The sequence below is a fragment of the Crocodylus porosus genome, unplaced genomic scaffold, assembly GCF_001723895.1.
Source record: "Crocodylus porosus isolate Cpor-Errol unplaced genomic scaffold, CroPor_comp1, whole genome shotgun sequence".
Lineage (NCBI taxonomy): Eukaryota > Metazoa > Chordata > Crocodylia > Crocodylidae > Crocodylus > Crocodylus porosus.
Genome location: NW_017728906.1, coordinates 188,020,845 through 188,046,253, shown reverse-complemented (window position 1 = coordinate 188,046,253; position 25,409 = coordinate 188,020,845). Strand labels below are relative to the sequence as shown.

The following is a 25,409-nucleotide window of genomic DNA, read 5'->3' as shown; positions in this document are numbered from 1 at the left end:
CCCCCTCAGCCTTCTCTTGCGAAGGCTGAACAGGTTTAGGTCCCGCAGTCTCTCATTGTAGGGTCTGCCCTGTTGTCCCTGGATCATGCGGGTGGCCTCCTCTGGACCCTCTCCATGTTGTCCACATCCCTCCTGAAGTGTGGCGCACAGAACGGGACACAGTACTCCAGCTGTGGCCTGACCAGTCTTGCGTAGAGGGGGAGGATCACCTCCTTGGCTCTACTTGAGATGCACCTGTGGATTCATGACAAGGTCTGGTTAGTCCTGCCAGCTGTGACCTCGCCTTGCTGGCCCATGTTCATCTTGGAGTCAATAATGACTCCAAGATCCCTTTCTGCCTCCGTGAAAACATTCTTCGGGGTGTTTTTGAAACAAATTTCAGACTCTTCTGAGCCATTCTGGAGCTTTGAGTGTAGATCAATATTTATATATGGTGTAATACCTTTATTTGTATATTTCAAATGAGTCTAATAAAAAACGCAGAAAGGTTTTATTGCTGTTTAATCCACATTTATCTTGTAATTGCCTTACATAGAGCAAAATGGAATCTAGAATCTGGTAAGGGGATGGATTTGTATTTTACACTGTGAAGTACATAACAGAACAAATTTAGAAGAATTATGGAAGTAAAGACGTTTGTTAAAAAGATAACAGTGAGCTTGATCTGGATTTCTTTCTCAGAACAAACTTCTGGTATTTCAAAATGATTATATATTTTGGCTAAAATTTTTAAACTTGTCCAAAGGAAAAATTTTCGGATGCATCTAGATGAATTAGGTCTCTAATTCACTGAGATTGTAGGAATTAAGGCTAAGTACAGACAGTCAAAAAGCCCAAAGCTGAACTGATTTGATCCTCCCAGTTTAGTCTAAACTGTGTAGATCAGTGGTTCTTATACTTTTTTTTTGCAGGCAACTTGAAAATTGCTAAGGGTCTTGTCAAACCACTTATAGTTTTTTTTTCCTACAAATCAAAGCACACATCTCATACTGAATATCAGTAGTCTTACCTTACAAGTACAGATGTTCTCGATTGTTCTGCAGCCTTTCTGCAGACTATCTGAATGGAGCTCGCAGACCAGTGGTGGTTTGCAGACCACAGTGTGAGGACCTCTGGTGTAGACTGAACAGATAAGCAAGTGAACAGACGTTTGATTCTGGAAATGCAGCCACATGCCTGCAGTGGTCCAGGCCAGAAGCAGAAGTTGGGGAGGTACTAAAGCATGCCTTCCTCCCTGGAGCAGACAGTTTGAGCCAAGGCTAGCTAGTCCACCCTGTGAGGTGGGGTTTGCAGGGGAGTTGCAAAGCATCTTGGAATGCTTGGGGACTGAGAGTTAACTTGAATCTGGAGGGGATCTGGGACAGAAGTTCAATAAAGCAATTTAACCTAAATCAGTTAATTCTGATACTACATCCATTCAGGTTTATCTTAAACTTGTTTCAGCCATTTTGAAAGAAGTTTATGTGCACTAACCTTTGTTGTGTAACAGATCTGAACCAGTTTTTGATCACTTATACTGGATTATATGTAACTTCTGTCCCTACCCTAAGGGACAACATTTTTAGAAATAGTTTGGTGCCCAGCTCCTGTTTCAATGTTGTTTTGAAAAAACAAGCCTATGTGAAATGCCAATGAAGCTATATGTAAAGTGTTTATTTGTGAACCATCATAATGTCTCAGGACAGGATGATGTGGTTTAAAATGTCTAGAATAATTTGTTTTTAGTGGGCACATCTACACGTGCACATTTACTGCACAGTAATCTAAGTTACTGCACAGGAACCTAAAAATTACTGAGCAGTACGGGCAGCATCTGCACATGCATGCCCATACTCCACAGAAACTATGGTGATGTATGCCGACTTGGGTGTAAATTTGATAGTGCAGGTATCAAATTTATGCTCAATTAGTTACTACACAGGCATATATAGATGCCTTAGTACACAGTAACACTGGGCGTGTCTACGCCCGAACCCTCAAGGTGACATAAGAGGGGTGAGGAGACTAATGTTGCAGTAGTCGCCTTAATACTATGTGGGTTGAGCGGGCCAGCGTGCAGCATGCAGGGTGGCCCACTGTCGCTGGGTGCTGCGATGCGTGCTGCTGCAGATTCTGGAGCTGTGGTTCTGGCAGCAGGGAAAGACCCCTGCAGGGGAAGGGGGCAGTGCATCGGGGCAGGGCTGTTTGCAGCACCCAGCACTGCTTTCCCTGCCCCGCAGAATGAGCTGCTCTGATTGGCTCAGCCCGGCCAGGGTTGGGGCTGCGTCGCTCCCAGCTCCCAGCTGGTTTCCCTGCAACACCTTCCTCCATCCCAGGCATGTGCCAGGCTTCCTGGCCACCAGCTCCAAACTGGCGTTCTTTAAAGTTGTCAGGTATCTGGGCTGCTACACGTGTGGGATTGAGATGCCTAAATACCTCCACAAATCTTGCCTTATGTAATTTTTAAAAATCAGATATAGGAGATTTTTTTAATATGAGGCTCTTCAATTCCCACTCAATTTCTGCATTTTATCTCCTTTTGCTGTCTTTAACAATGCTATTCTGAATTGGGAAGCGACATAATTACTAATTTCAGTACAATATACATTATTGTATTGCAATGGTATGGGAGACATCTGAAAGTACCTCAAGATGCCACCAAAACAATGCAGCTGCGGTCATCCTGCCGTTCTTAGCCCACGTTTTTTAAGAAATGAGAGAGAGAGTTTTTGTTTGGAAAAAATTCAAGAATTTTCCCCTTATTTTAAAATCTTTTCTATTTTTTTTTCTTTTTTCTTCCTCAGTTTTGGGCCAGGAAGAGTGATCATCAGGCAAGGCCACATCCCGCAGAATTTCTATTTGATTCTCTCAGGCACTGCTGTAGTCACTAAAGTGGCTCTCAACCAACAGACTGGAGAGCTTTATGCCAGAACGGTCGCTTTTCTGAAGAAAGGGAAATACTTTGGGGTACCTCAATACTCTCTTTCATGTTTGTTTTTACCAAATGTTACAGGATCACATATCTCACTGACATCCTGTTACACTTTTAGCTTCTCTCAGTCCTCGGAGACTCAGAACAGCAGAGACTCCCTATGCCTGAAGAAGGGTGACTGTGCCCGAAAGCTTGCTAAGAACTTTTTTCCAACTACTCTGTTGGTCTAAGAAAAGATATCACATCTACCCAAAGAAACTTGTTTGCCACAGGATCTGATAGAAACTCGGGGAGAGTCTGACCGACTGCAGATAGCTTCATATCAGACAAAAAAATGAAATGTATATTTGCATTACCAACTTCTAAAAGTCTCTCTAGACTTGCCCTGTGAAAATACCTATCTATATGTTTCATTAAGATGCTTTTGCAAATCCCATTAAAGTTAACACCCTCCTAGAGCAAGGGAGAAAACCTCCAAAAATCACCCCAAACCCTTCCACCCTAGATATACTCTGTATATTGAAAAAAGAGATGCATTCAGTGTGCTGAATAGAGGTGGCTGAAAAATTTCCACTAAACATAAATTATGGTTTTTTGTATTTACCGTCCTTGGATTTTTTAAAATTGTTTGTAGGAAACTGTACCAATGAATGCTTTTGGAGTTTTTTTTCCCCCCTAACCAAACTTTTCAGTATTAGATGATGGCTGGAACAATTTTGGTTTTTATTTTTGGAATGGGTTGACATTTTTTATTTTTGTAAATATTTGCCCTGGGAAGGAGAAAGAATCTATTTTGTGAGCAGCTTTAATACTGAAATCAGGAAGTTTTCATTCCCCTTCATCAGCTGTAGTTTTCTGGATTCACAGTCCATGGCAATATATAATAAAATATCATACAAGATGGCTGATGATAAGAATTTCCATCGCACACGAAATTCTAGGAACGGGATATATCATTTCATCCCCAAATAGGCTGAAAATTCAAACAAACGCAGACATGTTAACAAAACATATTGTGAAGTTTATCGTGTTCCATTCTTTCAACTATGATGTTATTATTTAGATAATAATTTAATCAAAATGATAGAGAAAATGATGTTTGGAAAAAACCTTTTTTTAACTTGTTGAAGCATTTCACTTAGTTCCTCCTAAAAATTGATTAAACCTATATGCCCCCTTGAAACATTTTTCAATTTCATGGAGTCGGCATTTTCTGATGGAATAGTCTGTCAGTGGAAAAATTTTCAAATGATTATTGATAATTTTGCTCACTCTCCTGTAAAACCAAGCAAATCCAATTTCCACTGGTGTGGGGCAGCAAGAAGCTGATCTGGGAATAGAAACCAGGTCTTCTGAGCCCCAGGCCCGTACTCTATTCTCTATCCCATATTGCCTTTTCATGCCTCTATTCTTTTTCACAAGTGTTTGGGGCAGCCCAGTCAGTCTTATTCCTTATCTTGTTCCTGCCTGTGTTGTGGAGTGGTTAGGATAATGTGTGACAGTGCGGTCCTCCTCTCTTTGGTGCTATATAAATAACAAACAAGAAAAAATGCTCCCGTTTCCCTTGTGGTCACGAGGAAAGATAAAGCCTGGAGGCTTAAAGCTAGGAAGCTTTAAAGATTCATAGACTTTGATGCCAGAAGGGGCCATTATAATTATCTTGTCTGACCTCCTGCATAGCACCAGCTGCAGAATTTCATCCAGTGATTTCTACACGTAGCTTGACAACGTGTGGTTGAACTGAAGCATATCATTTAGCAAACCATTCGATCTTCATTAAAGCAGTGGAGCATTACCTTTGTCCTGTAAACATTACAGCAAAATTTGGGCATAAAAGCAGGCAGAGTATTGCTTATTAGATTAAATAGCATCACTGCTGGGGCAGGAGGCTTTTTGTGATGCTTTCTGCTCTGTGGGGGGTTGTAGAAAGTACCGTCAAGTCTGTAAAAAGGTGTATAGCCCGTGGGCTATACACGCAAAAATATGGTAGTTTCAACCCCCAAATATTGGTGGTGATATCTGGGAATTGAGTTTTGGGCCTGAATTCTCCAGTGTGGGAGCTCTTTTCATTAAACTCAGCCCTTAAAATGGAGAATGTGATTGCAGCCCTTAACCTGATATTGCTAAGACTCCAAGTGTGCCAAACAGGACCCTCACCAAGTATTTAATCCAAAATACTCCTACCAGAGACCTGAAGACAATGTGCTCTCACCTCGGAAGAGTAAACTTCACTCTCAGAGGAAACCCCTTTGGGTTCAGCACATGTATTATATTATTATTTCTCTCATACAGTTCCAGGCTGTTTGTTTCTTATATTATAGAGGTTCCTGCTTACTGACACCCTGCAGCTCTGACTTGGCTGTTAGCTGTGATTTATTCCATTAATATATAGATAGCAATATTCCTTTATTTTAGCTTATATTTTTCAAAGGCAGTTTTATAGGCAACCTCTTTAATAATTCACATCTATTGCTTAACTTCTTTCTAGGATGTTGCCATCTTGACTGGCGCTAGGAGAAATGCCACAGTAGTCTGTCATGATACTGTTTCCCTGCTGGCTCTTTCTAGACAGGTGAGTTTTTTCCCCAGAGCTGAGAAACACTGTGTAATTGTGTTATTTTCATTTTATTTTGCCTGGAGCCCAATCCTGCAAGGCCCTGAGCTCCTGGGACTGCTGCTGGCTTCCTCTGGAGATGAGGGTAGTCAGCGCTTTGTAGGAGATGCACAACACCTTGCGCGGTGATTTTCTGTGAGCAGATGACTCTCATTCAATTTGTAATTAGAAGCTGTAGTTGTCTGCCATTAATCCATGTGAACAGTCCTGGAATAGACCTGTTGGTATCAGCACCATGCGTCTCATAAGCAAGCTTTGCAAGACTGGTCTCGTAATCGCTGCAGATGCTCTGTAAAACTGTAAAATAGCAGGTGGGCACAGATCCTGAGACTCTTAGTTATATGGAGTTTTCCTTTATTCCATGAGTAACCCCGGTGAACACAATAGGGTAGGCTAAGATGGCAAGCTCTTAATGATATTAGCCAATGAGCCATGACCTCAATGGATCAGGCGTCATGTAAGCCAGCGTGAATAAGAAGTGCGTCAGGCTGTCACTCCGCAGCAGGTAGTAGCTATGCAAGCAGAGTAATGGTTACAGTCAATTCCAGGAGGCAGGAAAACATTTTGAAGTATGTTATTGTCAGATTTTGCCTATGTGCAGCTCCTGTTGACTTAAATGGGAATTGGCCACAGCCCAGTTATGGCAGACTTTCTTCAGGGGATGGTAAATTAGAGAGGAACATGTCAGGGCTGGCAAATAATAAGAGACACTAAGGATGAGGGTTTGATCCTTTAGGTGCTGTGTATTTCCCCTTCCAAATGCAGTAATGGGAGTTGTAGGCATATTAAGCTTTAGTAGAATTTAGCTTAGAAAAGAAAAGATCTGCAGGGGGTTGGGTACGAGCAGGGGGCGAGAAGCGGAGGAGGGGAGTTACTTGGGTATCGAGGCTTATGAGGGAGGACTGAAAACTGATTAGCACTTCATTCCTGTAGTGCCCTGAAAGGCATGAACAAGAGGCCACTGGGGAATTAATGGCAGGTTGAATTTAGAGCAATAAAAGCATAAAGTCAGCCCATGGAATTCCTTGTCACAGGAGGGCAGAAGGTCAACGCCTGTGGCTGGATATAAAGAGAAGTTGGGTAAATTTATGAGTGATCATAACATTTGTATTTATGTTACATACCTAGGTGCTGACACCTAAAGAGAGGTTGGGAGGTAGGGATGTCAGGGGTGAGAGTGAATGAGCCTTGCTGTTACACTAATAGGGACCTCAGCAGGAACTGCTGAGCCTATATGACTAAATCGCGTGCTTCTGGATATAAGTTTCTACCTTTTTGACTGTTTTGTTCCTACAAACTCTAATTATAAATGCATTAGTTTGTGCTTCAGGAGCATGTCCTACGGAGGTGTTCATCAGAGCCTCCTAAACTCAGGGAGGTTTAAGGAAGTTTAAATAGACCACACTGCTGTAGAATTCACCCCCTCCAGTAAAATTAGTAGAAATTTTCCCATTGACTTCGACTTACAGAAGCAAATTCTAAGGGTCTCCTAAGTCACACTCACAGCAGCTGAATTCCCTTTGGGTTTACAGAGGTGAAGGCCTGCCAATCTCAATGCCGGTGGCGTTCCAGAGTACAGTCCTTCTCTGATCCTTGTCAAGTTCGAAAAAATATCCAAGGGCAAATCTCTACTAAAAGCTTGCCTGCACAAGGAAATTTAGAAAGAAACACAAAATGATCTGGAAAGGCACTTGTTTCAGAATAAGAGTCTACGTGGGGATTGACTCTAGTGATATTATTGTACTGAGATAGTTCTGCAGGCCAGTTTCTCCATATAATGGAGGTTTTTGATCCAGAGAGCTGCCAAGGAATGCTGTGACTTCTGGGGAATGTTAGTTTTCAGACATTTAATATGTTTTAATATACAATTTCAGGACTGAGGCTGATAGTTCTCTAAGCTGTCTTGCCGTTCTCCTTGTCTCTGTAGCAGCATGCTGATGTAACTCAGAACCTCCTTTTACAACTGACTCTGGCACCTCTTACCAATTGATTTTGGAGGACAGAAAATAGCATCCTTATCCCCACTGTGTTATCTTTAGGAGGACAAACATCTGGGTAGCACTTTCCTTTCATGACTTATATTGGGCGTAGTTTATTACTTAAATGCACTGTAAACTCAGCTTCCCTGGCAGCTGTGCCAACTTAAACCATTGATGAATTTGGCTTCTTCTGTTTAGATGTGTTATCTTCCATGTGCTTGGTTCAGAACTATCCATTTTTGGATGTAAGCCTCTGAATTAAGTGGAGTTCAGCCTTTTGTCCTGACAAAACTCACCACTATTTCCTAATTACTCTCAGTGCTAAATATGCTTCTGAACACTTCAACAAGACCACTGGTGATGGTTAGGAAGGGGGATGGACATTATGGTGCCACATTAGAGCATCCCAGGGAAACCACTGTAGTTTGGATGCTCCGCTTTCCTCCATGTTCTGCACTTGACCCAAGAGGACCATGATGTACTACTGACTGCTACTAGCAACTAATATGGCACTTTTCTCTTTCTGCCATGGGACTGCATTTAGGGTACGGACCTAGTATAAAGGGCCCACCATCTTCTACTCCCTTCACATCCATCAGTGTGTGGTGCAGACTCAGAAGCAGGTGACTCCTATTTGTGTGGACTCGGGGCTAATGAAACCAATGCAGGGAGGCAAGCAGAGGATTCTTACTACCACGCATGATCTTGTACAAGCATAGAAACCCAGACATGACTGACCACGACATGATTCAGTTGCCTGAGTAAAACAAGGTCTGACACTCAGCTCCATGGCATTTCCCTCTCTGTCTGGAAATACCGGGAGCCGACTGGGAAAATGCATTTGTGTTTTGTGATCGTTTGTGACTGTCTAAAATTTTTTTTTTCATTCAATATCAGCGCTAAAAGCCAAACCCTTGGACATCATTTATTGCACTGAAATCTTGCCCTATCTTCTCTTGGAATACTACAGTATGGCATTGAGGAGGCTACTGTATTCACTGGGATCTCCACAGATGCCAGTCAGAAATACCATGATTCACATGAGTTTCAGTGCTGTCAACCCTGCTGAAACCTTTCCAAGGAAAGCACCAGTTTGGACCTAAAAAGAAGTTTAATCTACAGTGGAATTTCTGATCACTGACAGAGACCTGCTCCAGGATAACTAATTGGCTTGGGTCTTTACTTTTGCTACAAGAAACTCAGGGCTACAACAGTAGTATGGCTCAGTACTGGAAGGCCTGAGCACATCCTAAGCCAGTGGCCATGCTCCTGACCTTGGCGTTTGGCTGTTCTGGACCATGAGGCTGCTCTGGACTCACCCCAGCACCTGCGCTCGAGTGTCAGGCACTGAAGCCTGACAGCAAGTGCTGGGGCCAGAGAAGACTTACTGAAAAACTTCCACATCTGGATCGTGCCTGTGGACCAGCAGAAATGGGGTACTCTTTGCCTCTGTGACAGGATACACCACCGCTGCAACATATACAAACTCTCTGTTTCCGTTGCCTCCTCTTCCGTATTATAGATAGTTTTGAGACTGCTGGATATTCTGGGAGTGTGAGTGTCTCTATCCCCAAGACCCATCTTGAAATTCTTCATGGGAAGCCCATTTTCTACCTATCTTTACCTTTTACCCTCCACTACCTCCCACTCTAATTGCTGCAAGCAGGGAAATGTCTGATGTCTCTTCCTGTTCTCTCCATATATAGACAGCTACTACATAATCTGCTCTTTCATTGGATGTAGTTCTCAGTCTACATTAATCAATGGGCTATGTGACACCCTAAGTTACTGATAGATTAGTATGCCATGACACTGACTGTGATAGTTGTTTGATAAGCAGAATAACAGGCAACTAACTGCATGTAAGGAGACAACCATGTATAGAAAATAGAATCTCATTATTCCCCTTCAGTATTGAAACCCTTAAAATCAAAGGGACTCTGGTTGTATATTTCCCTATTTGTTGTTCTCAGAAGGTGGCCATGCAGAGCTATAATTCATATTAACCAGTAGGGAAGTTGCCCTAAGGTTTACACTAGACATTTCACAAAGGCAGCAGCTCACACCTTGATTAAAACAGTTTGTTTGGACAAAACCTCCCTTTAAATAGTACAGTATCAATTTCTGGCTCTGGAAGTTATTTCTAGTCCAAATTCCTTATAATTTCTATGAATGCTATAGGAATGGGGAAGACTGATGCTGATTCAGTCACTAGCTCATTCATTTTTCTTCTAATAAGGGTTCCTGTTAGCAATGGGCCTGAATAATGTAATAAACCTGCTCACACCTTTGTGCATATATTTTCCCTCAACATCTGCCCCATTCTAGTAGCTGTCAAAAGGTATGGAAGGCATATATTAACACCGATCAACTTCTTGTCCTCATGACAGTGCTGTCCACTATAATACAGAAGTTTTCCCTTAACTCTTCAGCTTTACATTTTACCCAGTGAGAGCTGGCGTGGCTTAGGATGCAGGACCAGACCTTTTGGTTTTCTTTCTGCAAGATTCCCTCCTAAGAGCTGAAATAGGAGACTTACTAGAAGGAAGGTAAAGGAGACTTCTTTTACCTCTCACTCAGTGTGGTTTTACTATTCTTAACTATAGCAGTCTTTTACTCATTGGATGGTGACCTCAGTGATAGAGTCCTTAATTTGACTTTTTCTATTAAACCCTTATACAATGTTTAGCCTCACTAAGATGCAGATGTATTACATCCCACCTATTTTTTCCTCACCTTTTGAACATATTTTTCTTGTGTTTGCCACGTTTTTGTAGGGGGATATTAATTACAAAGTTAGTATTTACCAACTATCACCAGTGTCACAGAAGGCAGAATGGGGTAGCATTTTAGAACCTAACTCTTTGAAAAATGCATAAGTTTTCATAAGCTTTCATAAGCTACTTAAAAAATAAAGGACTTGAGAACTGCCATGTGATCAGCAAGGATCCAGATTTTCAGCTTGTTGCAGAAAAAAGGGGAAAACGTGGAATTACTCCTTTAGCAGAGAAAAATGTGGATTTTTTCTTTTAAAGGAGAAAAAAACACAGGAAACCACAGGTTTTCCATTGCAAGCTGGCTGAGTTCCAGCCTGCAAGGGGCTACTTGGGCCTGCAGGGAGTGGGAGGAGGGCGATGGGAGGCAAAGTGCACTATGTGCATGTGCACATGCACATGTATGTGGCAGCCAGGCAGTGGTGGAGAGCAGCTCCTTCAGCTTTCTCCAGGTAAGTCTATGTGGGGGGAACAAAGGGGCACAGGCTATGGATTGGGAGGGGCACAGGTAGGGGAGCACATGCTCTCCAAGATTTCTGCATAGACAGTGGGGAATGGGGCTGTAGCCGGGCTGGACCAGCTCCAGGCAGACGCTGCCTCCAGGACCGTCCTTGCCAGGGAGAGGCAACTCCTTTCCACCTAGCAGCAGTGGGGCCGAAACTCCATGCTGCCCCCTCCACTGCTGCTTCTGCACCTCACTATAGTGGCACAGCACTCCCTCATGCTCTGGCTCCTGCCTGGGCCATGGAGGCAGCTTCTCTGAAGGTAAACTGGCCCAGCTTCAGTCCCACCCCCTGTTGTGGGCACAGAAATCTCAGGGGGCATGTGCTCGCCCTGTCCCATTTCCTGTGCCCCCCTCCTTCCCCACACACCGTGCCCTTCCACACACGCTGGGGCGCTGGGAGCAGGGCAGTAGGTCTGGAGTGAGGGGCAGAGGCAGGGCCAGGGGGCTGCGGGTTAGGAGTGAGGGGCATCAGCAGGACTAGGGGGCTGTGGCTTGGGAGTGAGGGGCAATGGCAGGGGCAGGGCACCAGCATATCAGAGCTGCTCAGCACCACAAAGCAACTGGGGGGATGCTGCAGTTGAACCCACATCCTGGTGAGTGAAAGGGACATGGGGAGGTCTGATTTTCCATGATAGAAAACCCAATATCAAACAGCAAAATATATAGGTATTTAGAATTTGTTTTATTATAGTGATTGAGGCACTGGTAGGCTTCTGAAGTGCGTTAAAATTGTAAATATATCAATAAAACATTGTGTTCAACTGATACCTAAACATATATATTGGTGTTTCATTTTAATTGTGGAATAATGTGGATGTTGGGTTTTTAAATCAGAGAACTTGCAATATTTATCAGAGAATTTGCTATTTTTAAACAGAGGGAAATCCAGGTTCCTCAGTGATCAGCATTTTTTCCCTTGTGGTGGCCATTTTTCTCTTTTAAATTTATTTTAATAACCACCTTATTTCTAATAAAAGAGCCATTCCACTATGTTTATAGCTACAAATGTTCTGGTCTATTAGCCTTATCTCTCCATTCTTTAATATTGGTACTATATCCAGATTTCCTCCAGTCTTCTGGTAGCAGCTCTGATTTTAATGACTTTATGATCTATGCCAAAGAATATGCTGACTCTTAGCTTAGCATCCCATCGTGAATCCCATCAGGTCCAGGAGATGCTGATTTGATGTATGCTTGTTCCACTAATAAGCCTTGTAGTTTGGATATGGTCCTGGCCTTCTATTCCCTTAGCAAGAGTTGCCTTCTGCTCCATCTGATCTGTTATGCGAATGTTGCTTGTGACTTGAACACACCAGAAAAGTGAAGTCTTCCTCTTTAGTGTCACATAATAGATTAAACTACGGATTCATGAAATCCATTGTCCTGCCTCCCCCCACACAGCAGTCAGGTCAAGAACACCTGCCCAATAAATCATGAGACTAGAGCTGTAGATTGGAGGGAGAAATTCCTTTCTGAGATTTCATTACACTTCCCTTAGCACATGTAACTGTGACTGATATGATCAGTCATAAAAATTATAGACTTAAAACCTCAGCTACACTATTTGACTCTGATCTCCTGAAACAATGGATTTTTTACCTTCCATACCTTTTGCTTGAATGTTACTAGATATTGATTTTGTGGTTTGACACTTTGTCTTCATTTAAGGGAAGAAAGGAAAGATGAATTAATTTTGCATATTAGTCTTGTGCTGGCAATGTGAGGCTAGGCTCACCTCCCCACCAGAAGCAACCTGGTTCCCATCCTCACCTGTTCATTTATTTTGTATCTTAAAAATCTTCCTTCCATGGGTAGCAGACTGGGCATGATATCTTTTTTCCCTGGGGGACAGAGATTCTCTCCCTGTCTTCTAGCGAGATGTTTGTTATCTCTTGCCATTTCCTATGTCCCACAGATGGCTGGGCATAGAAGCAGAGAGAGATGGGAAGTGAACATATTCCACATAGACAAAATACCTAATAGCTAAGCGTGATTGGTATCTTGCTACTTGTAGGGACTGGAATGAGCCAAGCCTATCACTATACACACACAGACATGTGCACCATTCTTATTAACACCCCATCTTGCCCTTGACTACTCTCTGTCTCGAGTCTTTCTAAGATAAATAATTAGTGTTGCTTAATTTTTAAAACCATCCCCTTTCAAGAGACTTATATTTTCTTATCTCTCCCTGTGATATTTTATCATTCATCTTAAATGCATAAGAAAATGCTGAAAAATAAGAGTTATACCAACCCCAAATCTTTTCCTTGCAGCATTTTTACCTGTGGACTGTAGTGTGACATGGGTTACCCACCTATACAAGGAATAAGAAGTATTCTTCTTCCTCCTTGTGCACTATGTGAATGACTTGGATCTTTGGTTGAATTCCATACAAATAAACTGGTCCACTAGTGTCCTTACCCATTCTCCAAGGGATTAGGAGATGAGATTCCTCAGCCCCACCGACCCCTATTTGCTGTCTAGAGGAGCTCAGCTAGTGCAGAACATAGTGATTTATTCCTGGTATAGGCCACTAGTAAGTGTGTTCCTGCCTTCCAGGAGCAAACACCATTGTATTTGGATTGGGTGTATCAGAGACTTATAGGGCACCTATACATGTGCTCTGGGGTGGAGTTAAGGCATTTTAATTAGAGCAGCTCTCAGGAGCCACTCTGATTAAAATGATTGCAGTGCCTTGTGTATTTAGCCTCCCCCATTTCAAAATGGCAGAGGGGTTGCTTTAACTAAAGCTCATTTGGCGAGCGTTAGTAAAAGTGTCCCTGCTGCCATTTTGAAACACGGGGACACTGGATACATGAGATGCTGTGGCACACCGGAGTGTTTTGATGAGGGCACTCAATCAGACTCAATTAACTCTGACATGTTCTAACCAGAACGTATTGGAGCATGTATAAAATTGCCAATAGTAACCTCCTGCCCCAGGGATTGTGCTGAATTTACCCACATCCATTGAGAAACAGAACAGTTAGCCCCACTGATTTCTTATGTGATCATTGTTTTCAGCATTTAATGAAGACTCCTTTATTTTCCTAGGACTTCTTAAATGTATTTCTGAGCCGGGAATCTACTGAGGGGCCAGATTTTATAGATTTCCTGCACAAGACTGAACTTCTTTCAGGATGGCCAATTGAAAAGTTGCCTTACAACAACCTCAGAATTTGTGCTCAGACCTTCTTCAGGTAAATTATTTCAATTGATGTTGTTCCAGTGGTGTCCTTATCCCAGGGCACAGGTACCAAACTGAGATTTGATGCTGTGCCTATTATTTTTCAGGTCTTGCAAGCCCTAGGGGAGGGGAAGGGGCAGCGGGGTTGAATCTGAAGTCAGTTGAGGTCATTGGAATGATTCACATTTATGTCATTATCAAAACATTTTATTACTGTTGACTAATGTAATATATAAAATTATCCAAATTGGTGCCTGTGGCAGAAAGCCACCTTTGTTTCTCCCCAAAATCTCTGTGCTGTGACAATGTGATTAGGATGGGCCCAGCAGAGGAGACACACCTTTACCCTGTCTCTTTAGGTAACCTGAGCTGGCTGCATTCCTGAGGGAGGGAGGGAGGAAACCTGCTCCTGCTCCCTCTGCCTGCATGACTGGTATCAGCTACCTGGGTGAGGGGCATCTACCTGGTGGGCTAGAGTCTGCCCGGCAACTAGTGATGTATTTCAAATTGGTTGGCCGACAGCCAACAGGTGCTGGCCTCCACTGGATCAGGTGAATGAGGTCACAGGGGCTTTATAAGTTAAGTGGAAGCAGCAGCCATGCGGGGGACTCAGACTTAGAGAGGAGCTTTACCATCTGAAACTGGCTGTCTCCCCCCATAACTCTTGAGATAGGAACGGCCTGCCTCCAGAGGGAATCTCCAACAGCCTCTGGATGATGCTTGTAAGTAAGCTACTCAAGATCTGGTTAGATATCTAGCTGGCAGTAACTCAGATGTGTGATCAAAAGGCTACCTCAGCCAGACTGTTTGCTCTTTAGGATTTCTGTGATATTCTCAATCTTGTACCCTATTTTCACCCTACCCCTGTAATCAATAAACTTCTCCTTTGTGACCGGTGTAGGAGACTTATTGAGGGGTGGGTCTAAATTATGCCTAAGAGACCCCTTAGGTCTGCAGACTAAGGGATACTTTCCTTTTTGCTCCCCGACTTGGGGAAGTGCCCCAAGTGCCTGTACTGGGTTGAGTACCCGTAGGACATTAGGCCTGTGTTTCCCTGAGGATACAGGGCCGAGAGAGAGTCCCTTCTTGGGGTGGTGGCAGCTACATTACCCCCAGGCTAGTGAGTGTGCTGCAGGAAGGGGGTCAGCCGGACGTGAGGCACCCCTAGGGAGGCACTCAGAGCCTGGAAAGTGGTTGGGCACAGGGAGGTGGGAGGCTCAATACAGGAGCACCCCCTACTGGCCTGCCACAGTGCTAATGAATAGATTTTGAAAGAAAATTGGTTATAAAGAAATGTAACTCTGGTGCCTCATGATTGTTGTCATTTAGGTGCCTCATTTCCCTTCTTTCTGTGCGTGGTGGGTTTTGTGGCTGGACCGCATCTCTCATGAAGCTTCGTTTCCTATCTTGCTGAGCTATTAAAGTTACAGGAGGATTCCATAGCTATTATGTCTATATGTCCTGGATAACCATATATCCTGGATTGGCTGGGACAGTCCTGTATTTCAGAGTCTGATCCCAGCTTGCTGGTGAAAATTAAAACAAGCATCCTGGGGTGTGGCACAGGATGGCAGGAGCAGCAGCAGCTGTGAAATAAGAAGCCCTGGCAGACAGCAAAATTGCCCTAATAGTTTGGCTTGATTAGTGGAATGACTATTAAAAAGGAGATTGTTAGCACCTGTGAAGAAAACAATGGGTCATTAACAGGCCATTGACTCCTTAGTTGCCTGAATAGTAATATCAGTGGCGCTCCACCTCCACCTCTCCACTCAGACACAGCGCAGTAGTGAAGGGGTGTGTGTGGTGAGCACAATGTCCCAGATTTCACATTGTCCCATATGGTCACCCTAATTATGTCTCACAGGCGATGTCTACATGAGTTACTTACTGCACAGTCATTGCTGGGCAGTCATTTCAAGTACTGCATACTAAAACAAGTTACAGTGCAGCAGCATCACTGAATGGCTTTATAGGTGACACTGACTGTGCAGTAGCTCCTTAATACTGTGTAGAAGTGTCACATAAAGCTTCCTGCCACGCAGTGTTACTGTGCAGTAGTAACAAGCTACTGCTCAGTCAAGGCCTAATGCAGATGCAGCCACAGGAGGTGTAATATAGCTGGGGAACTTAGTCCATAAGAAAGAGTCTTTTAGTATTATGTAACTGTGATGGTCTAGGGACAATGCAGAAGAGCAAGATGTATTTGGTAATGTCCTTTATTGTATTTATTGTAGAGCAGGGGGAGGTGTTAGACAAGATTTTAGGCACAAAATGCCATTCCTGAATCTTAGAAAGACCCAGGAATAGTGTTTTTGTGCTGGAAAGCTTATCTAACATCTCTTCCAACTATTCAGTTAATTGAATAAAAGACATTACCAAACAACTCTTGCTTCTTACATAAAAGAGGGCAAGATTCACCCTAACAACTCCTCTGAGGCAATGAATATTTTCCAAATTCAAGTTTTCAGACATTTGGGGCTGAGAGGTATTCAAAATCACAATTTTTCAGGGAAGCCAGCTCAAAAAAAAATGTTTAGTTGAAGATCCAGTTTTCTGTCAAAAAAAGTCTCAGGGGAAAATTTCAGAACCAGCCATACTTTTGCGGCATGAGAAATTTCAAACAGATGTGAGTTTTCCCTAAAAGACATAATATTAATGATTAATCAGGTGAGAGTAATGATTTAATGTCACACAACTGAAACCACAAGATAAAGATCCAGTTTTACACTTCCCTGCAGGACTCTGTCTAATTTTGTTCCATTGCCTCTAATGTTTTATCTTGTTTTATATTGGACACACATATAAATTCAATAGTAAGAGCAGATGTAACACATGTATAGAAAATAAAGTTTGATATGTGAAAAAGAAATGTAAAAACTTCTGTTCTTTCTGTCCCAAACATCAGAACAAGGTGACATTCAGTGTAATTTAAAAAAAAAAAGGGAACTCAAAACTGATAGAACGAATTTTTTTTCACACCCTGTAAAATTAGATTGCAGAAATTATATTGCCACAGAAAGTAATTGGGGTCAAGAATTTTCCAAGAATTGAAAAGGGATTCAACATTGATAATAAGAATATCCTGAGTTATTGTAATTAATTCTTACAAACATTTTGGGAAGAAAATTAAACCTCATTCTTCAAGGCTAAAGCCAATCTCTTATTATAAACATTGAATAAAACCTTAAGTAAGGGACAGATTATTCCTTGTACTGCTACTGCAATATTCTCGCTTCCTCTCAAGCGGTCAGTATTGGCTGCTTCCATTCAAAGGTCTGATCCGCTGCAACAATTTCTAGGCTCTTAGGAAAAGATTCCTGAGAGCAAAGAAAATAACCCCCTCACATTGTGCTCTCTCCTCTCTGCTTTCAGTTAAATACCAAGAATAAAAAGATAACATGTTGAGAAAAAGATCAGTAGACACAGTAGTGGAATCGTGTTTGTCTTTTGAAGATTTACTTTGTTTGAATCTTTTGGTCTTTTTCTTTCCTTTCATATTTATTTCAGCTTTATAAAACCAACTCTAACTGATCTTGCTATTGCCATCAAAGGGATAACTAACAGGCAGCTTTTTTTTATTAGTATTTGCAGGAAGTTTAATGAATAAATGTCAGGCCTGTTTATTTCTCGACTTTGAAAAGAAGTTACTGAAAAAAAGTTTGAATACTGAGCTCTAGTGATATTTTTCCTTTTCTGTCAATTTCAATATTTGTATCTATCTCTCTGAATATTCTGTTTGGTCCTCTTCTCCCCTGCTTGGTTTTCTTCTACTTTTAGAAGGAGCTAGAGACATATCTCTTTTTTTTTACCAATTAAATCTTGGATTTCTCACTGAGCCCCAGACAGCAAAAGAGCTGATGGTTGATCTGATCTTTCTTAATCAGGTATTGATTATCCCAATTTATGCCCTGTTTAAAAGGTGCCCAAATAACAACAAGGAATATAAAGTCACAAAGATTACCCGAGTTCTCATTTTGTCCATCAGCATCTCATCAGGTCCAGTTCCATATCTAGAGATTATACTGAACAACTGAGAGTCAGATTTGTGGGCTCATTTATCCTGGTACTGACTTGTGTGATGAAGGTCATCTCACTATAAAGTCCAAACTGGAATAGCTTTTATCTGTCAAGAGTGTGTGTGAAGATTCCTTAATGTGTAGGAATTTTCTATAGAATTTCAGGGTATTATTTACTGTCATCTTAGCCATCAAGTTTCCAGCTAAGGAATTTCTGAAAGCAGGAGGCTGGACAAAATGACCTCATGAGGTCCCTTCTGGCCCTACTTTCCTGTGCTCCTAAAATAAGTCTTCCTTCAGAATACATTCCGGGAAATCCTAATTATCCATTGAGACTACTGTCGCAGTTCAGACATTCAGAAACTAACATGTAACCTGCCCTTAATGATGATTTTTCCCATCAGCAGCAGACAGACAAATTACACTTGCTTTAATCATTAATGGGAGTGTTGCCATTGATTACAGTGAGAACAGTAATTGTCTCCATAATTTTAAATAGTTTAAATGCGTCTCCATAATTTAAATTAGTTTCTGAAATATTGGAGAGAGGCAGTTAAAAGTTAGACTTAAGCCATATTCAAACATGATTTTGGATGGGCTAACAACACAAAACCTTCTGTTCAACTTTCGTAAGTATTGGGGGTGCTCAGGGCACGTGGAATTTTAATCTACTCAGGTCCCTTCTGACCCTAGAAACTATGAAACTATGAATTCAGGTCTTATTCTGCTAACACCACTGAGCATTGGTTTGCATGCTTACCTGAAGACGCAGAAGTCTGAAAATGCAGACTCAATTGGAGGTCTTGTCATCCTGCTCTTGCTCCCCTTGAAGTCAACAGTCGCCTAAGTTTGAAATGAACCAAATCACTAAGACTACTAAAGATTCTGCAGGGAACTCTTTTACAAGGTATTCATTTTCCCATCTTTCCTAGAAGAGAAAACTAGAATGGATAGGGATATGTTTTTCTTTACTGTCCTTGAATACAATGTATCATGGCTTCCTGCCATTTAAGTGATTGTTTTGTTTGTCCAAATTCCAAAGAAGGGCAATAGAAGATAATGATACTATTTATTTGGAGCTGTTAAAATGACAATCTGATCTGATTTTTCTTAACCTCTGCATTTTATTGTACTGGCTTTTATTTCCAGGAAGAGAAATTAATCACTGGAGTTATAAAGTTAATTTTGTGTTCTATTACTTTTTAGGCCAGGCACGGTCATTACAAAGGATTCAAAGTCATCATCCAAAATTTATGTGATCAAAACTGTAAGTAAATCCATTGTATTTACCACTAGGGATACATCTTCTCTTCTACTCCTGGTCATCAGAACTTGTGACTGATTTACTGCTTAGTATATAGTTATTAGTACCCACTTCTGCTGAAAGTGGGAAAGGTCAGATAGCTATGTGGAAAATGCTGAGGCTGCTGAAATAAGTTATATATTATATTACTTTTTAGAGTACCATCCTTAATCAACTTTATCCTTGGTGGCAGTCAGCCAGAAAAGTTGTTTAGAACCTGTGTTCTAAATTTAAAATCCTAGTATACTTGTGGGTTGTTATTATTCAGTGCCAAGAATTGCCAACTCACCTGGGAATTGCAATACTTAGCAGCAAGTTTGCAGAACTTGATGGACTAGGCAACAAAGAATTCCTTGAAAGTTGGAGACATCTGGAAGTAATAAACCACAACATAGTGAAACATATATGCATATATTTATGCCTATCTGTCTGTCTGCACAAGACTAGCAGTGACAGTGAGGAATGAAACCAACATTAATCCAACAGCTACTAAGAAATAGGAAAAAGGGTTTTAAATAAAGTCGGTATCAGGAAAGAAGCAACCACAGAAAGTTAAAAACAAAATCGAGATGATGTATCCATATTTCTTCCTTGCTAGCCTGGGAAGCTTTTCATCCCAGTACTGAAAACAAATTGCCAGAGCCTCAGCTGGTGCAAATTGGAGTATTTCCACTAAAGGCAGTGAATTTAGGCTGATAGATACAAACTGAGAAACTTGCCAAATAATATCCAGGGTCCAATATACCCAAGCTGTTAAACTGAAAGCCTGGGTTTGTTCAGAAGGCTCAAACAGAGTCTGGAAATCATGGCATGGCATAGTCTTTGTAACCAGCTCTTTAAACTTACATGTGAGAAGAAGCTGCCTAGATTCTGTCTTTGTAGTGTCTATTTTGGTAGGATTTTTCTAACAAACTATGCCGATATCTTTTTGATAATTCTCACAAAAGAAGTTACAAGTTTCAGTACCTCCAAATAATACTGAAAAATTCTGGCAGATACTCGACCATGTCATGTAAGTGTGTTGCAGCAATGATGATGATGATGACGATGATGTTTCTTCTTCCAACACCAATGTCCCATTTTGACACCAGTGTTGCTTCTCTGTAGAATAGGTCAGAATTTTTTGGCATTTCTTTTTTATTGGACGAAGATTTGCAGAAACGTAGACTTTTCACAGTATCAGTTTTGATGAACTTCCATCATGAAGGTTGCCAGGTTCCAGGGTGGATTTATGGTAATATCTTCCAGAGATAATGAGACATTCCTCCCTCAACATGTGCTAGGGCCTAAAGAGGTATGATTCTTCAAAAAAACTGTCCCCACCCAAGTCAATCCTGCTGGTCATGAATGGAAAGAAGGAGTCTGTTTCTGTTTGTTGTTTGGGCAGTGTATGAATGGATGTTTCTTTCAAATCCCTGGTAAGAGCCCTACCTTGGGGTTAATGTCTGCTCTGCTTATCTGCCCCTCTTGTGGTTTTTCTGAAGATTTTAAAAAGTTGGATTTTTGGTCTGTATTGGACCAGCCCTCTAGAGAGACAATAGAAAACAAAGAAAAAATGAAGCAATATTGGTCAGCAGAATATGCAGGCATCATAGCACATCAGGACGCTAATCGTTATTATGTTCTTACAGGAATCATGGGAAAAGCAAATTTTAAGGAGGAACTTAAAGTAAACAAATGAAATAGCAGCACCTGCATCCTAAAGATCAAATCATTCTCAAGAATTAACTCTTCTCAGAGCCCACAGCAGAGAAACTCTCCTATTGCTTATCCAGCTCTCTTTCCAAAAGGGACTTTCTTTTTACAGAACAATAGTCCACCACAATTATAAACATTCCAACAGTGAACACATTCTTCTACACTCAGAAAAATCTTTGAAGCCTGTGTTTAGTAGTGTCATGTCGTGATACCTACCACAATATTAATAATTGAATATACTTGCATTTCCAAAGTGCTGTGCTAACGTTAAGCAATCATCACTATCCATCCTGGGGAAAAAATAATGTCAGAGTAGGTTTGCAATTGCACGACTCATCTACACAAGATGCTTTAATTGAGATTAAAGTAAATACTGTGCAGTAAGTGTCACCCTCTACATGTGCTGATGCTTACTGCACAGTAATTTGCTCTAATCCAGAGTAAATTTGCTACCTGTAAATACAAGTAGAAAATTTACTTAGGAGTAATTACTGCACAGTGCAGCATGTGTAGATGGCTAACTGGGAGCAAATGTGCTCCTGATCAGCTGGGCAGCAGGGGGCAGGAGATTGCTCCCTTTCCCCTGGAGCAGCCTGCTGCCAGGGTGGGCTCCACCACCAGCACCTGGGTAGGGACAATGCCCCCTGCCCCAGCAGCAGGGAGCTCCCAGCCTCTACTCCGTGATTATGATCACAGAGTAGGGGCTGAGGGAATCTTACTTCCCTGCCCTGGCTCTGTGATCAGGGAGTGGGCACTGGGAGATTCTTATCTTCCAGTCCCAGCTCCATGATCACAGAGTAGGGGCTGGGAGCTCCCTGCTGCTGGGGCAGGGGGGACATTGTCTCCACCCGGGCTCTGGTGGCAGAGCCCACCCTGGCAGCAGGCAGCTCCCTGGGGAAGGGTCCAGGAGACAATGTTCTGGTGTTCCTCTTCTAGTAATGAATTTTATAATCTAGTTACAGGTCCTGTGAAAGTCTAACACTGTACTCATGAGTAAAGCTGGCTGAGAGCTGGGAGTTTTATTTGCTTGGAAATTGCCTCATTGCAGAATAATAATCTGTTCTAAATGATAAAGAAATGAAACTTAAACTTTCTTCAAACCAAAGCTTTGAAATAATTTTTTGGGGGATAATTGAAATACCCCATTTCTATGGAAATTAAATCTTGGTTTTGATTTTTATTTTGAAAGATGTTCTTTTTAAAAAATGTAAGGGAAATTATAAAACTCAGAAGAAAAATGTTGCTTTTTGGAACTGTCAAAACAAAATATTTCGACATTATTGGAATGCTTTATGTCATTTTTTTAAAAGCAAGATTGTTGAAATTGTCACATTCATGCCTACTGTTCTGATTTTGATTGAATGTTATTGTCCAATGGGAAGAAATTCCAGGAGAAAATGTGACTAGTTCTAGTCTTTTGTCATCATATTTCTGTTCTTTTGCAACATAATAGTTGCAGCAGAGAGGGTATGGCTGTGAAAGGAAGAGGTGATAATTTACTAACTTCATCTAGATAGAGCTTGAACTAGGAAGTTATTTCAGAAAGTAGACCACTGAGGTGATGTATTCATGGGAGCTGGTACTATTAAACTGAGGGACTGCTGTGTTTCATACCAGCTGGGGCTTTTTCTAGTGGGTGGCTTTCTTCTTAGATATAGTGAATTGCAATGATATGTCCTGCAGGTCATGAACATGGCTAAAACTGTGTCTCACAATCAGGCATAATGTTCTGGTCAACTACAGATGGAATGGGGGTATGTTTTGCCATTATGGCATGATAATGTTTTTTTTTTTTTAACATGCCACAGATAAGTTGTGTATTGATTGCCCTTTTGTGCTCTCTATCATAGAATCACTAGGGCTGGAAGGGACCTCCAGAGGTCATTTAATCCAACCATCTGCCTGAGGGAGGATCATCCCTATACAAACCATCCTATATAATCCATAATCGAAACTCAGCATAAGACTACCACCAAGCCTGACACAACACAGTCCTAACACCATAACCTGCTACTGGTAAAGCAGAGGAATTACAGTGTTCTGCTTCTATAAAATATTGTCAATACAGTCAGTCCTCAGACTTATGACACAACTGGATCCTGAAAACCATGTCTTAAGTTGTAACTTGGAACCAATTTTCCCATAGGAACAATGTTATAAATGGGGGACTGGTTTCTGAACCAAGGCCCAATGCCCTATTTTCACCAAATATAACCCAGAGTTTTGTACTCAGTCAATTATAGATGAGTAACATAGCTACATTAATGTATTTATATTGTAAATACAATCATATTGATTTGGAAGGACTTCTTTGAGGTGACTTTACTGGACTTTTTGAAGAGTTCTTGGCTGGAGTTTTCTCAGGAGTCCTGGCTGCAGGTTTTTCTGGAGCCTTGTCTACTTTCTTAAAGAAAGTGTCCAAGGAAGTTTGGACAGACGTTCTTCAGGAAGATGCAGCAAACTTGTTCACTGGCATGGTGTCATGTCAGATCAAGCATTGTAAAGTCAAAACTGACATCGGAAAGTTGAAACAGGGTGGCAATTTATAAACGTTGTAAGTGCCATTCATTGTAACTCAAAATGTCTTAAGTCAAGGGCTGCTGGTACATGCTCAAGAGCTCATAGATAGAGGGGCATGCCCTCTATTACAGAGGAAGGCATAGGCCATGCTATGGGGCAGCACAAGGGCTGGAAGGGACCTTTGCTCTAATCCAGAGTAATTCCTTCCTGACCCCAAATATGGTGATCAATCTGATCCTGAGCGGAAATGCAAGACCTTCTAGCTGGGAAACTCTGGCTTTGTTCCCAGCAGGAGCATTGGCATACCCCAGTCAAAGTCCCCAGCCTTGGCTGCAGCCAACACCCAATGCCTCTGAGGGACATTTTAAAACACCCTGACACCCCAAGGTTTAAAAACACCCTCTAGTTTTCTTTGGTTTAATTGTGAGCATTTTGTTATGTGATACAGGAATAGTAACCACAACTCATACCAAGTACATAATTATAAATACTTAGAGAAAAAATTCAGTCCAGCATAAAGCTAGGAAATGTTCTGGGCATTAAATATATTTATAGTTTTAATAATTAGTGAAAAGCCTCTTCAAAAATTGCTCATTACAATGTTAGTTACTAAGACCTGGGTACTTTCAACCTTCTATCTTGTCACACGCAAAAAGTAAAAGCATTCTGAGCACAATTTACATGTCATATTGGTAGCCACGGAGAGGGCAAAATAGAATCAAAAGAGCAATAATGCTTCCTGGCATGGCTATATATTATCGAAAATGACACAAAGTGAGGATTTCAGGCATGAATGCACAACGGAACATCCTACCTCAAAGGCTTGTTAACTGTAATCCTGCTTAAATCAGTTCTGTATCAGTCAGCACCAAACTCCTTCCTCTTAGTTATATTTCTTTCTTTCCCCCCTCTGTAATATTTTCTGCCTTTTCTGATTCATACCATTTTCTAAATGGGTACGAATCCAGGTTTTTAGCATGTCTAAGATAGTTCTGTTGACCAGGATACCATCCATATGTATTGGGACCCCAAGTCAGCAAAACCCCTTAGCACTTGGCTAATTGGAATGACATGACTTCTCTTCTTTACTTGAATATAATGCCTGAACTGAAGCACATGCTTAACCTGGTAGCATAACTAAGTTGGGGTGACCTGGGCAAGAGCCTCAGGTACTGACTTAGGGGAACGGGGTAGAAAAATACCAGTTGCCACCACAACCAATTGGCTGCACCACTGGCACCAGCACTGTATGCTGCCATGTGCATTGTTGCTGCCTCAGATGCTGAGACGCGTAGTTATACCTCTGCTTTAAATTATTTGCTGAATCAAGGCCTTAATTTTGGAAACACAGTTATCTACTGGGCATCTCTAGATTTTGACAATGTGTATTACAAGCCAAGTAGACTCGCAACTTTGGATGCCCTGCTGTGCTTAGAACTATGGCAGAGAGGATATGTACCAATGATTTAATAGATATAAGATTTACTTTCTCATGAGCCCACATGAATTGGAAGAATAATTTTTCCCTTCAGGAGGCTTGATCCTTCTAGACATTCAACTCAGCTATAGATACAGAGCGAACAGGATTAATGTACATGTTTAAAATTAAATATACCTTTAAGAAGCACTTTGCTGAATTAGGACCAAAGCACTCAATGCCCTGTTGAGTTTTTATGCCACAAATGGCTACCTTGTTTTCAGGATTAGTTTTAAAAAAATCACTGAAGATCCAAAGTAAGGGATTGAATTTATTTGTCAGGAAGTATTTAATCAAGTGTATGTTATATAGGGTGAAAATGTTTAAATACCATTTTTAACAACTAGTGAGTGCCTTCTGTATCAGCCTGGGAAGACTGTTAATTTAAAATGCTGCATTATTATTACTGTTGTTTTATGTTA

The 25,409-nt window shown here is 41.5% G+C and overlaps 1 protein-coding gene across 1 annotated transcript in view; it reads left to right on the top strand.

Moving 5' to 3' along the window:
* The window catches only part of LOC109305552, a 78,114-nt gene extending 58,783 nt beyond the window's left edge, over positions 1 to 19,331 (top strand). The window contains exons 8-11 of the mRNA XM_019528541.1: positions 2,784 to 2,946; positions 5,400 to 5,483; positions 13,841 to 13,986; positions 19,196 to 19,331. Of these exons, the coding sequence (XP_019384086.1) occupies positions 2,784 to 2,946; positions 5,400 to 5,483; positions 13,841 to 13,986; positions 19,196 to 19,331 (529 nt within the window). The remainder of the gene's footprint in view (positions 1 to 2,783; positions 2,947 to 5,399; positions 5,484 to 13,840; positions 13,987 to 19,195) is intronic.
* The last annotated feature ends 6,078 nt before the right edge of the window (positions 19,332 to 25,409 follow it).